General features: G+C 30.1%; 2 protein-coding genes and 1 pseudogene across 2 annotated transcripts in view; 1 reads left to right on the forward strand and 2 right to left on the reverse strand.

The window, feature by feature from the left end:
• The window catches only part of LOC132944939 (uncharacterized), a 28,447-nt gene extending 17,593 nt beyond the window's left edge, over positions 1–10,854 (reverse strand). The window contains exons 1-4 of the mRNA XM_061014512.1: positions 10,270–10,854; positions 9,941–10,170; positions 3,658–3,894; positions 2,273–3,354 (exon numbers count right to left, since the gene is read on the reverse strand). Coding sequence (XP_060870495.1) covers positions 2,273–2,872 — 600 coding nt within the window. The 5' untranslated portion in view covers positions 2,873–3,354; positions 3,658–3,894; positions 9,941–10,170; positions 10,270–10,854. The remainder of the gene's footprint in view (positions 1–2,272; positions 3,355–3,657; positions 3,895–9,940; positions 10,171–10,269) is intronic.
• On the reverse strand, positions 3,209–7,169 carry LOC132945680 (complement factor I-like). Its single transcript, XM_061015444.1, has 3 exons — positions 7,153–7,169; positions 6,010–6,191; positions 3,209–3,354 (listed from the first exon to the last, which is right to left on the reverse strand). Exons 1-3 carry the CDS (start codon positions 7,167–7,169, stop codon positions 3,209–3,211), a joined length of 345 nt encoding a protein of 114 aa, XP_060871427.1.
• On the forward strand, positions 8,498–11,298 carry LOC132945681 (uncharacterized; annotated as a pseudogene).
• The last annotated feature ends 2,339 nt before the right edge of the window (positions 11,299–13,637 follow it).

A 13,637-nucleotide genomic window follows, 5' to 3' on the forward strand; every position in this document is an offset into this window, starting at 1 on the left:
CAACTATTTCACGGTGATGAGTAATACAAATATTATTTGGACATTCAGAGGATAAGAAAGAATTTTTTATTTTTGCATCCTTAAATTTTTCTTTGACATCAGTACCTATGTTAATACTATAATATATTATTATAAGACAGTTTTAAAGTTTTAAGTGTAGTTTTAATATTGGAGCTAAATATGTTTAAACTTTTATTTCCAACTATGCAAAATGTTCTTTTATAGTGTACAGGATGATACACTTAACGTAAGACACACTTTATTTCAGATAAAGCTAACGTGTTTAAAAATATTTCTCTTACATAATTTTAAATCGTTAAAAGACAACATTTTTAGATAAAAAATTATATTTTTACTCTTTTGAATACCAACATACCCACATTTTTAATTTATCTTAACTTTACATACTTATAATTTATAACTAATAAATTACTTGTCCAAAATATATATATATATATAAATGCTTAAATATTTTTGAGGATTATTTATCTAGGTAGGTATTATATTATTACATCAACTTTGATTATAATTATATCCATATTTCAAATATTTGAATAGGCAATATAAATACGTAGGTATATTATAATTTCATTAATTTGTATATCCACTTATCCACCTTATTTATTTTGTTTTTTCTTACCACAGACGGTCTCGCTTGACGGTATAATAATTAATTAATAACCTAATCATTTTACCGGCTTTATCGAATATTCCCACTTAACACCACGTCATCAACAATATAATTATGATAATATTTCAGATGTTTGCCATACACAAAGTTATGAACAACAACTATTTCACGTTAGACACGGTTAGCACGTGATGAGTAATACAAATATTATTTAGACATTCAGAGGATAAGAAAGAATTTTTTATTTTTGCATCCTTAAATTGCTTATTGACATCAGTACCTATGTTAATACTATAATATATTATTATAATACACATCAGACAGTTTTAAAGTTTTAAGTGTAGTTTTAATATTGGAGCAAAATATGTTTAAACTTTTATTTCCAACCATGCAAAATGTTCTTTTATAGTATACAGGATAATTCACTTAACGTAAGACACACTTTATTTCAGATAAAGCTAACGTGTTTAAAAATATTTCTCTTACATAATTTTAAATCGTTAAAAGACAACATTTTTAGATAAAAAATTATATTTTTACTATTTTGTATTGTTATAATAATTTTACTCTTTTGAATACCAACATACCCTCATTTTTAATTTATCTTAGCTTTACTTACTTATAATTTATAACTAATAAATTACTTGTCCAATATATATATATATATATATATATAAATGCTTAAATATTATTGAAGCTGACAATATATGTAATATAGTTACGCAATCCAAATTCAAATTCTTTCTACAATGCTTAGAAGTTAATAGACGGTTCTACCCCTCCTTTCCCTACGTGTTTATAATATACCTATATCTATTTAAACAAATGTATACATTTAAATATTTTGAACGTAATTGTTTTTGTCCTTAATAATTTGGGACTCACCAATGTTTTGCGAACAGCGATGTATAATCACCGACCCGCACCGTGATAATATTATAATAATATAATACGATAATATGTTTGTAATCGTCGATGCCGCAGAAAACTGTTTGGAACAAAATGTTTAGACATTTTAAAAGAATGGGTTTTGTTTACATAACGTTGTATTATACGTAAACGTTTAAAACAACATCTTTTTAAAAACTTGAACATGTAGGTATCATTACATCTGCCATGAAATATAAATGTTGTGTGCATCTAGGTAGATATTATATTATTATATCAACTTTAATTATAATTATATTCATATTTCAAATAATTGAATAGGCAATATAAGTACGTAGGTGTATTATAATTTCATTAATTTGTATAGAACTAAAGAAAACTAAGGTTTTATCAATACCAGGTTAATGCCTGCTTATAATTTTATCAGCCTGTGTGTGCTTGTTGGTGTTTGAATAATAAATTTGAATTTAAGTGGAATTTTTTAGTGATAATGCAAAACAAATAGGTAGATAAATAATGAATGTTAATTTTTTTACAATATAGTTTATACAACTTTTTGAAACATTTATAAAAACATATTTTCAGTGAAACATGTTTTATTTTGTTTTTTCTTTACCACAGACTCTCGCTTGACAGTATAATAATTACCATTTTACCGGCTTTATCGAATATTCCCACTTAACACCACGTCATCAACCATATAATTATGATAATATAAATTAATTAGGTATACAAAAATATATACCGACATACCGGTTGATTTAAAGTCTGTGACAGTCGGTAGTGTGATTGTCTCGGCGAAAAAGGCAATGCAATGCTCTTCGTAAGGTTTTCGACGCATTGGCTGTGCTCGAAGCTTTCTGAGAGGTGGTATACTAGTGCGGATATCACCATTAAACAGAACGGCAATATGGTCAGGGCCAGGAACGTGAGCTGGTACCACGCCGTCTTGACCAACGTCCAGTACACCACTGTCACGTTTTCGGGGTTGCCGTCGTCGTATAGCGTGACATCGTGACACCGGTACACCGTGCGTAACATGTGGTCGTCCATTGACTGGCAAAACATGTGTCTCTCTTCGTTGGTGAAGATAACATTGGGTTCACAGCACTGGATTTCCATAACGCTGTCGCCAGCGGTAATCTTAATCGGTGGAATTTTTATCACAGATGTAATTGGATCGGTGATTTTGGATCCGGCGCTGACGGCTTTTTTGAGGACGATCAACAAGTTCGAATTGCGGTCAGCCATTATGACCAGACGTGACACAATGCGGGCGCCGCTCACGGCCGCCTCAGGGATGAAGTTGGCTATGACGGCCAGCAAGCAACTCAAAGATGCGTGTGAATTCATGATGTCGATATTATTATAAATTGTTATTTGTGTAATAGTGGCTGGATGGGAGTGGACCGGTCAAAGAATCGCAAAGGCAATGTATATTATAAAATTACTGTATTTAATCTATTTGCTATTGTTGTGTACTTTTAAATCAAATCGAATAATTATATTATTTATAATATTTACTATGTGGTAAATGATGTAGTTGATACGGAAAATTTAGAAAGGGATTCTGTGAGAGCGTAATTTTTCAGGAAAATGCAATGCAGATTCATTTAAATATAAACTTTGTGGCAATGTACTTGGTTGTTGTGGTTTAGGAAATAGTTTTATTTTAATAGCGGGCGTTACTTAAGGTTCAGGATTGTCACTAGAACTAACAAATGTTTTTTTTTTCTTCCACTTTTTTCGGCTTTTTTTTTCTTTTTCCACATCTGTGTTAAGGTCTGCATTGACTTCAGATTTTTTTAGTTTACGTTTGGCATCTTCGAAGTCATCTAAAATACATTTGATTAAATTATTAAAATATAACAAATTAAATATTCCTACAAACAATAATTACATTGCAAGTATAAATTAGATGATTTGTACAAACGTTTATTGAGTTTAGACTTTAGCATAGTAATTTACTTTTAAGCGATTAATAATAGTGAAATCCGACTGCCATGAATTTATAGTCATACCATATTTTATTAAATTAAGTGTAAGGATTATCATTTATCAGGTATGCTTTCAAGTTTCAACTATATATTTTAATACTGTCCTATACAAAATATAATATTTATAAAGTTTGAAATTACCATAGAATCCCAGTGTAGATGTCTTACAGTCTGGCCAAGTTATTTCAGGACTTGTATTATGTTTTACTGCATTAAGGTATTGTAGGTCTGAAATAAAAACTCCTCGTTTGGGCCAATAGCTGGTTCCTGATGACCCAGTGTCCGTTCAACTTTTAGGTTCAATTTGTACACCACCACCATCATACTCAATAACACACCAAATAGGTGTATCAGCCATTTATTCTTATACAGTTTAACCTATGGACAATATTATAAAATATTTATAAGAATATTTGTTTTATTATTTTAAATAAATATTAATATTTATTATATTGTATCAACTTAATATCAGATCGATAGCTATTAGGTATGAACTCATCCAACTCCCCCCTTTTACAAGACCCCGAAGTGATAACTCTCCCATGACTACTATAGAAGTAGTATTTACGAAGTTTTTGACATAAATATAATACAATATACATTCTTGTATTATTATGTATTATTATATGGTCACGAGAATAACTCTAATATAATTTGTATTATACTCACAAAATATGTTTTTCGACAATATTCGGGTGATTTATAGCCTTAAAATAAAAGTTACAACTAGCGTTCGCCTGTTAACCGAAGCGCCTAAATGACAAGGTATAAAAAACAAGAACCCATTTTAGTCATTAAAGGTTAGTCAAGCGCAGGACTCAAAAATACAAAATGTCCGACACTAGAGCGTATTGATTATTTTTCCTGCGCTTGCGCACACACAAACCCACACACGCGCATTACACAGACACTCGGCCAGACATAAATAACTTTAAAATGGGAAAATTAGATCGTTGTAGAAAAGAAACGTCATACTACTGTCTAATTTGTGATGTGCCGCTTGGCATTAACAATTGTTTTGAAATTTACCACATAAAAAAACAATATTGATAAAAATATATTAATTATTATAACATTGTATCAACTTAATATCAGATCGATATCTTAGGTATGAACTCGTCCAACAACCCCTCATGTTTTGGTAGACTAGTTCCACCCGGACTACTATTTTAGAAGTAGTATTTACGAAGTGTTTGACATAAAAAATTATAATACAATATACATTTATGTAATATTATGTATTATTACATGGTCACGAGAATAACTATTTAATATAATATGTATTATACTCACAAAATATATGTTTTATCGACAGGATTCGTGTGATTTATAAATTATAGCCTTGAAATAAAAGTTACAACTAGCGTTCGTCTGTCACCGCAGTGCCGAAATGACAAACAAAATATGAGAAACGAGAAATTGCCAACGCTAGAGGGTATTGATTATTTTCCCTGCGCTTGCACACACACAAACCTACACACGCGCATTACACAGACACTCGGCCAGACATAAATAATTTTAAAACGGAATAATTAGATCGTTGTAAAATGGAAACGTTATAATATTATTCAATTTGTGATGTGCCGCTTTGCATTAGCAATTGTTTTGAAATTTACCACACAAAAAAACAATATTGGTAAAAATATATTTATTATTATTATATTGTATCAACTTAATATCAGATTGATATCTTAGGTATGAACTCGTCCAACAACACCTCATGTTTTGGTAGACTAGTTCCACCCAGACTACTATTTTAGAAGTAGTATTTACGAAGTGTTTGACATAAATAATTATAATACAATATACATTCGTGTATTATTATGTATTATTACATGGTCACGAGAATAACTATATAATATTATATGTATTATACTCACAAAATATATGTTTTATCGACAGGATTCGTGTGATTTATATATTATAGCCTTGAAATAAAAGTTACAACTAGCGTTCGTCTGTCACCGCAGCGCCGAAATGATAAACAAAATATGAGAAACGAGAAATTGCCAACGCTAGAGGGTATTGATTATTTTTCTGCGCTTGCGCACACACAAACCGACACACGCGCATTACACAGACACTCGGCCAGACATGAATAATTTTAAAATGGGAAAATTAGATCGTTGTAAAAAAGAAATGTCATACTATTGTCCAATTTGTGATGTGGCGCTTTGCATTGACAATTATTTTGAAATTGACCACACAAAAAAACAACATATGGCTATTATAGCTCTTGTAGGGGTTGGAACGGTTGGTTGGTACGTGTGTAGATACCTATGCGTGACAAGGTTTTTGCCACTATGAACCCGGGTGATCATACATCCAGCAATTAGTGGTAGCGGCTGTTACTTACTCTCATGTCGCGCCAAGTCACATAATTAATTATTATGAATATTATACAAATCCTATGAAAAGATGCAAATCATTAAATATATAAATATATTCTAATCAAACAGTTTTACAATTTAGAAATGAAAATCAATTACTTACATGCATTTAGCCTGACTGGTTCCTGTTGCGGTCTTGTAGGGCTTGAAGAAATACTTAAGTCTAATTTTTTACATTCAGGTAATTTTTCATCTGATCCATCGACACAATCGTACTTACCATTACATTTTGAATTTTTACTTACACATGCACCGTAATTACAACAAAACGCAGATCCCGGACATCTATATTTACATAAATAATATAAATACAAAATAAGAACAGATATTATATATTTTATAAATCCCTTAAAACTTATTAGCTTTATTTCCCTACGTTTTAAGAAATAAAGCACACAGACTTTGGGTTTCATCTGACTTATCTGAACAAACTAAGTTAGTCTAACTTAGTAATGGATGCTAGACCATGAATAAATAAAATAAAAAATTATATTTAAATAAAAAAAATTTAAATTCTATGGAAATGTTATCATGGTGTGTTTTATATATAGATTATAGTATAATATATAAAAACATAACAAAATATTATGTTATGCATTTGAATTAAATTCGATCAAAATTCAAAGTATGTACTTATTATATAATATTTAACACAATTAGTTATTATTAATAGTTTTAATTTTTAAGAAATGTGCTTGGGAGTCATGTGAGTATTATATAAGAAAAAATGTTTGGTAATAAATCAACTTTAGATTCTAAAAGATTCCATTTGACATTTGGATATTAACCGTTTTTTATATTGTTTATATTTTTTTACATGCATTTGAGTCTATTATTATTCAATTATAATACCTATTAGCTATATTACCTGGCGTTGCCCGGGGATAAATGTAACCATATTTATTATTCATAAGCCATATTTTTTTTCTTACGTGAAGCCAATTGCAAACAGAAATAAACAAATATTCGATAATGATTTTAATGGCGGGTAAGCCACCCTAAAACAACCCTTAAAAATACGCAAATTCAAGGCTTATATAATACATAGAAAAAACACATTAAGTATCAAATTTCCAAAACAGATTCCGAAATTTAAATCTACAATTGACAGCTTAAGGTACATCCAAAACAAAATAAATAACCGAAAAAGAATCTATGAGTCTTGACATAGAAAAATCCTACGAATGCACGTGGAAACACGGAATCATTTAAAAACAAAGCACAATATCATGCCACGGAAACCTACTTATTGGACATAACCATAGCATTCCAATCAAAAATAGGCAACACGTCATCTTCTGAGAAATGTTTGCAAGAAAATGGAATCCCACAAGTTTATCCTGATATCATTTTACATTATTTACATTATTATACATTATTTTAGCCATAAACAATATATCCAACACCATCACTGAACCCCTCAAATACACTCTGTTCGTAGACGACTTAAATATTTTTTACGGGAGCAAAAAAACAAACACAATACAAAATCTACTTAAAAAATATAAATAAATTGAAATTGATCTTCAGGGATGATCGGTAATAATGGGTTTGCAAGATATGGGGGCTATAGAAATACAAAAATGTCAATAATACATATTTATCTATCATTATTTATAATTTATAAAAATAGTCCAAGTAGCAAGTATAATAGATACGCACCTACTAGATTCGATATAATGTCATATATTTAATATTTTTATAAACTAGTCTTAAGCCCTATAATTATCTTTAGCTACATTTTTATAACTGAGAAACTATTAATTTGAATTTTAAATTAGATAAATCCAAATTTTAAAAAACGTATCCATCACTAAATAAAAGATTGGTATAAAACGGGAGGAATTGAAAACAACATTTTGTATCACCACAGGACAGTCCCAAAGAATTAAGCAAATCTCAAGAACAATTAGTTAATTGTATCTACATATGACAATATAATAAAATACATTACATATATATAAATAGAAATATATATAGAATTGTAAAATTATGTGTGAATTTTCATTATGTGTGAACAGTGGCGTGGTGAACGATAATTTCAGAGGTAATTACCTCAGAGATTTTTTAAAGTTTCGCTAAAGCATACGTTATACACCGGAATGTATCTCAAATAATAAATAAATTGTCATGATCAATGATATAACACCTTTGTATGTAGCAAATGTCCACGATGCAACTATATGCATTATGCAGTATGCATTAATTTCGTTGTCGTTTGCAGCTATCGTTATTATATTATATTATCTATATGTCCGTATACTTGTTATGTATGTTACCTACCTAATTAATATTTATACTATTATGTAATCGGTATCGACGACAGCGCGATACTGCGATAGCCGTTATATATTATAATAAACAGTCTTAATCAGATCGTACTCGCTGTAGATGTTTTTTCGTCCGCTGCACTCCGCGTGTCTGTATAAATGAATACAAATATAACATTTGGCGACGAAGAAAATGCGTTATACGTTTTTTTTTGTTAAAAATATATAAAGGAAATCGTATAGATTCTAATGTGCGTGATTAATATATGAAAAGTGTTTGGTTTCTTTTGTGGTCTTGCAAACGTACAAACGAAGTTCATAATGTCGAACAAAATTTCGTCCTATGTGCCAGATGAGGAACCGTTTAAAAATTATCTTGATCGTTTAAGGGCTCAGTTGTCAGTGTTAAAAGTGAAAGACGATCAACGTCAAAAGCACCTCATTGCGTTTATAGGTTCAGAAGCCTACAGTCAATTGAATAACGCATGTTTACCGTGTCATCCCTCAGAAAAGACTTTTGAAGAACTAGTCACATATTTGGACGCGATATATTCGCCACGGCGTTTAGTGGTGAGTGACCGTTTTAAATTTAATCAGTGCTGTCAAAGTCCGGGGGAATCGGTACAAGAATTTATCACTACGTTAAAAAAGTTAGCAAGTCACTGTGAATTTGACACATTTTTGGATGATGCACTTCGCGACAGACTAATTGTAGGTCTACGGATGAAGCTTGTCAAAGAAAATTACTGGGAGAGTCATCACTAACTTTTCAGAAAGCATGTGAAAAAGCTTTGGACTCAGAATTAGTGAAAAATCAGTCCAACCATATAAAAAATAAATCTCAAGTAAATTGGATCGCAAAAAATTACAAAAATAAACCACAGTCTAAGACAGATCAGTTAAAGAAAAATACCAGTGCAGTACCAAGTAGTAGTCAGTCAAACAATCAAAGCGCCGAGGGGTCAAAACGAGGTAGTCAATCGTACAGTCAGTCACAACAGGGATCAAGTAAGTAGACGAGTCAATGTTACCGGTGTGGAAGAACTCATGATGCTCGTAACTGTCCAGAAAAGCAATGGGAGTGTTTCAATTGCAAACTAAAAGGACATGTATCGGTAATGTGTAGAAATAAGAAAAAAAACTATTAAATTAGTAGAAACTGTTAATAATATACAATGTATAAATAGTATTGAAAGTTTAAAAGTAAATGAACCACTCATTATTGATTTGGTTGTAAATGATCAGTTAATGACATTTGAAGTCGATAGTCACCAATCAAACCCATCAAATAGGTATTGGTACATTTTGATTAATCAACAAAATGTATAATGATAATCGTTCAACTTGCTAGATATGCGTATGCCAATCTAGTCTAGATTCATTGCTTGCACTTTGTATTGCTTTCAGTAGTTGATCACCAAAGTAAAACAATATTGATATTGTTAATATTTTATTTAAGTTTATGTTAAATTTTAATCGCCACTATAGGTATAACTAAGTGTCCTGTCTAACATCTAAATCATCTCATGATGTAAAGATACACGCAGTACCAGACATTGACAACGTTTTAATATAGTTACCTACCATATAAATAATATACCGCGTAACAGTGGCGCTCTTAACATTTATAATTAACCAAATCCATGTCGAAGCGTTTTAAACGTTTTTGCCAATAACATTTGTTTAGCCCATCTTAAATTATGTGCATTGATATCTTTTGAAGAAAAAAATGTTAACATTACAAAAACATAAACAGAACAATACCTCACATTATTGGTCTGCGTTGTTGGTCTACTAGTTTGATACTGCGGTGCAGATGTTGTGGTCGGCCTCTGCATGATTTGCGAGGTTCAGTTAAATAATGGCAAAGGTTTGGGGTTTCCATTGCAGTCTGCTTCATCGGAACCGTCAGCTCAGTGCTGCAAACCGTCGCATTTTTTTCGATTACTATTATACAGGCACCATACTTGCACTTGAACGTACTCGTTGGACACCTTTAAAACGTTAAATGTTAATAATATAATAGCTAATTATAACAGTTACATGTGATATGCATGTTGTACATTTCTTTTTAAATTCCGATGAATACGTACACCCTTGGTTTACACAATTCTGATGTTTCGTCAGATCCGTCATTGCAATCTAAAGTTCCATCACAAATGGATGTTATATCTATACATTGGCCAGATGAACAACGGTATTCCTCTAGATTTCTTAATAATAAAAATATTTTTTTATTTTTACAAATTAATAGTTGCATTATAACATATAATATTAGTAAAATATACTATAAACAATAAATATATTATGATTTTTACACAAAATCCAAAGTTTTTTATTGATATTAATAATACTCGTGTATATATTATTATAATAGGTAATTTTTTTTTTATAAGTCTTAACCCCTGCAACTATGGCCATTATAGCTCTTGTAGGGGTTGGAACGGTTGGTTGGTACGTGTGTAGGTACCTATGCTTGGCAAGGTTATTGCCACTATGAACCCGGGTGATCATCCATCCAGGAATTAATGGTAGCGGCTGTTACTTACTCTCATGTCGCGCCAAGTCACATAATTAATTCTTATGAATATTATACAAATCCTATGAAAAGATGCAAATCATTAAATATATAAATATATTCTAATCAAACAGTTTTACAATTTAGAAATGAAAATCAATTACTTACATGCATTTAGCCTGACTGGTTCCTTGAGTCTGTTGCGGTCTTGTAGGGCTTGAAGAAATACTTAAGTCTAGTTTTTTACATTCAGGTAATTTTTAATCTGATCCATCGACACATTCGTACTTACCATTACATTTTGAATTTTTACTTACACATTCATCGTAATTACAACGAAACGCAGATCCCGGACATCTATATTTACATAAATAATATAAATACAAAATAAGAACAGATATTATATATTTTATAAATCCCTTAAAACTTATTAGCTTTATTTCCGTACGTTTTAAAAAATGAAGCACACAGACTTTGGGTTTCATCTGACTTATCTGAACAAACTGCGAGTCCATCGCAAATTGACGCCAGATCAACGCACTCCTTATTTGTACAGCTGAACATGTTTCTGTTAACACAACTTGCAATGTATCAATATGCTTGAAGTTTTAAGAAAAAATAATTTATTATAATGTTATAAAAATAATTCATAACAAACATAATTTTTATAAGCATTTAGTCTATAACATAGAAATGTTAATATATACCTACCTTATAACTTCATAGTCACAACACCTTTAATAGGTATAGGTACCTACGTTTATTCGTTTTGAATGTTTAGTAATTTAGGAATGGTTAATAATTTAAAAATCATTAGAATTTAAGGGGATTTAGGGATTTAATCACACCCTTAACAAACTTAAAAATAGTTATGAAATATTATTTGAAATTTTTATTTTTTAAAATAACCAAACATTCAAGGACCTAATATTATATTATATATTTACAAAATATACTATGTAGGATTGTAGGTTTATAAGGAAGTGACGATCAGTGGCGTATATCTCGGTAAGAGGTTCAACACCCTCCATACTAGAAAATAAAAGTATGTGTGTGTAGAGTTATTATCATTAATTATAATGTCGAGAATCCCATTCTGGATTCCCCCTCCCCCTCCCTGGAATTAAATTATATATACGCCACTGGTGATGATTATTAGTAGGTAATAGTATTTTGTTAAGACAGAATATAGTTACCCACACTGAACATGAGACAATTTGACGTTTTTCGGTTAATGGATTGCACATTATGCCCGTTCCTAAAACAAATAACTCGTGTTATAATAATGACGTATACATTAATTATATAGGTCTGGTGGAGTAGCCCACACAATTATAATGTTAATCAGATGGAGGAGGTGAGATAAATCCCTCCATACTATACACAAATTCACCTCATTCATCAAACAACAACAATTTCTTACAATAAATATATAATGTTTTTATTGGTAGCTATTCAATTGGTAGTACATACCAGTTATATAAATATTGGAGTTGAAATGTATAATTCAAAATAGTTTAACTATGAAATCTTCGAGATTATTTGTCAAATACAGAATATTTTTATAGAACGCATATTACCTATTAATAAATTGTATCCATGTAAAATTATATTAAAAAATTGAAAATACTACCATATACTGATTAAACCCCATACATCAAATCGCAAAGATGAAGTAGTTATTAATAGATTACGTATAGGTCACTCAAAGATGTCCCATGGACATCTTATGCGCAGAGAAGATCCTGTAATGTGCCAAACCTGCGGAGAACCTCTTACAGTCAAGCGGGTTCTTGTCTAGTGTCTAAACCATATAGAAATAACCAGAAAAAGCCTAGAAATGTCTAAAAACCTCTTCGAAGCCCTTAGCCCAATCCAAGACAACACCAACAAAATCATCACATTTCTAAAACTATTGATATGCACAACTTAATCCAAGGAAACCATTTTATTATTTATATGTAACTAATATAATTCTTTTTTTGGTTGCAAGCGAATAACTTAGTAATTGATGCTAGACCATGAATAAATAAAATAAAAAAAATTAAAATTTTATGGAAATGTTATCATGGTGTGTTTTATATATAGATTATAGTATAATATATAAAAACATAACATAATATTATGTTATGCATTTGAATTAAATTCGATCAAAATTCAAAGTATGTACTTATTATATAATATTTAACACAATTAGTTATTATTAATAGTTTTAATTTATAAGAAATGTGCTTGGGAGTCATGTGAGTAATATATAAGCGAAAATGTTTGGTAATAAATCAATTTTAGATTCTAGAAGATTCCATTTGACATTTGGATAATAACCGTTTTAGATTCTGAGCGAAGCGATGAATGTATTGATTCTACAATGATGTGTGTTTTTTTTTTTATTTTTTTTTTTATTTTTGTGTCTGTCATTACCTTTTAGGACAGTAAAAGTGCTTGGACTTTCTTCAATAGTAACTTTTCTGAAAAGTAAAAATTTCCTAGTAGTTTTCACAAGCGACGTGAAAAACAAAAGAAAAATTAAGGAAAAACGGGAATTTTTACGCAAAATCTGTTTTCGAGAAAATCGATTTTGGTTTTTGGTGTAACTCTAAAACAAATGACCGTAGGGACATGAAATTTTGACTGAATGTTTATATTAGCATTTGCTATACACCATAAAATGTTGAAAATATTTTGACTCTTTTTGAGCTGTTTACGGACAATGTCAGTTTTCAATTTTTTTAGTTTTTTTTTCTATAAATATCAATAAATTTTTATTTGTTGGGTAAAAAAGCGTGAAAATTTAATATAAGGCCCCTGATATATCGTTCTAATAGCAGTTGAAAAATATTAAAAATACATACGCACAATTTTTTTTTATAAGCATTTAAAGTTCAAATGTTGACAACATTTTCAAATTTATAATTTATTAATTATTTTGTAGTTAAAAATTTA

The sequence above is a fragment of the Metopolophium dirhodum genome, chromosome 5 (assembly GCF_019925205.1).
Source record: "Metopolophium dirhodum isolate CAU chromosome 5, ASM1992520v1, whole genome shotgun sequence".
Lineage (NCBI taxonomy): Eukaryota > Metazoa > Arthropoda > Insecta > Hemiptera > Aphididae > Metopolophium > Metopolophium dirhodum.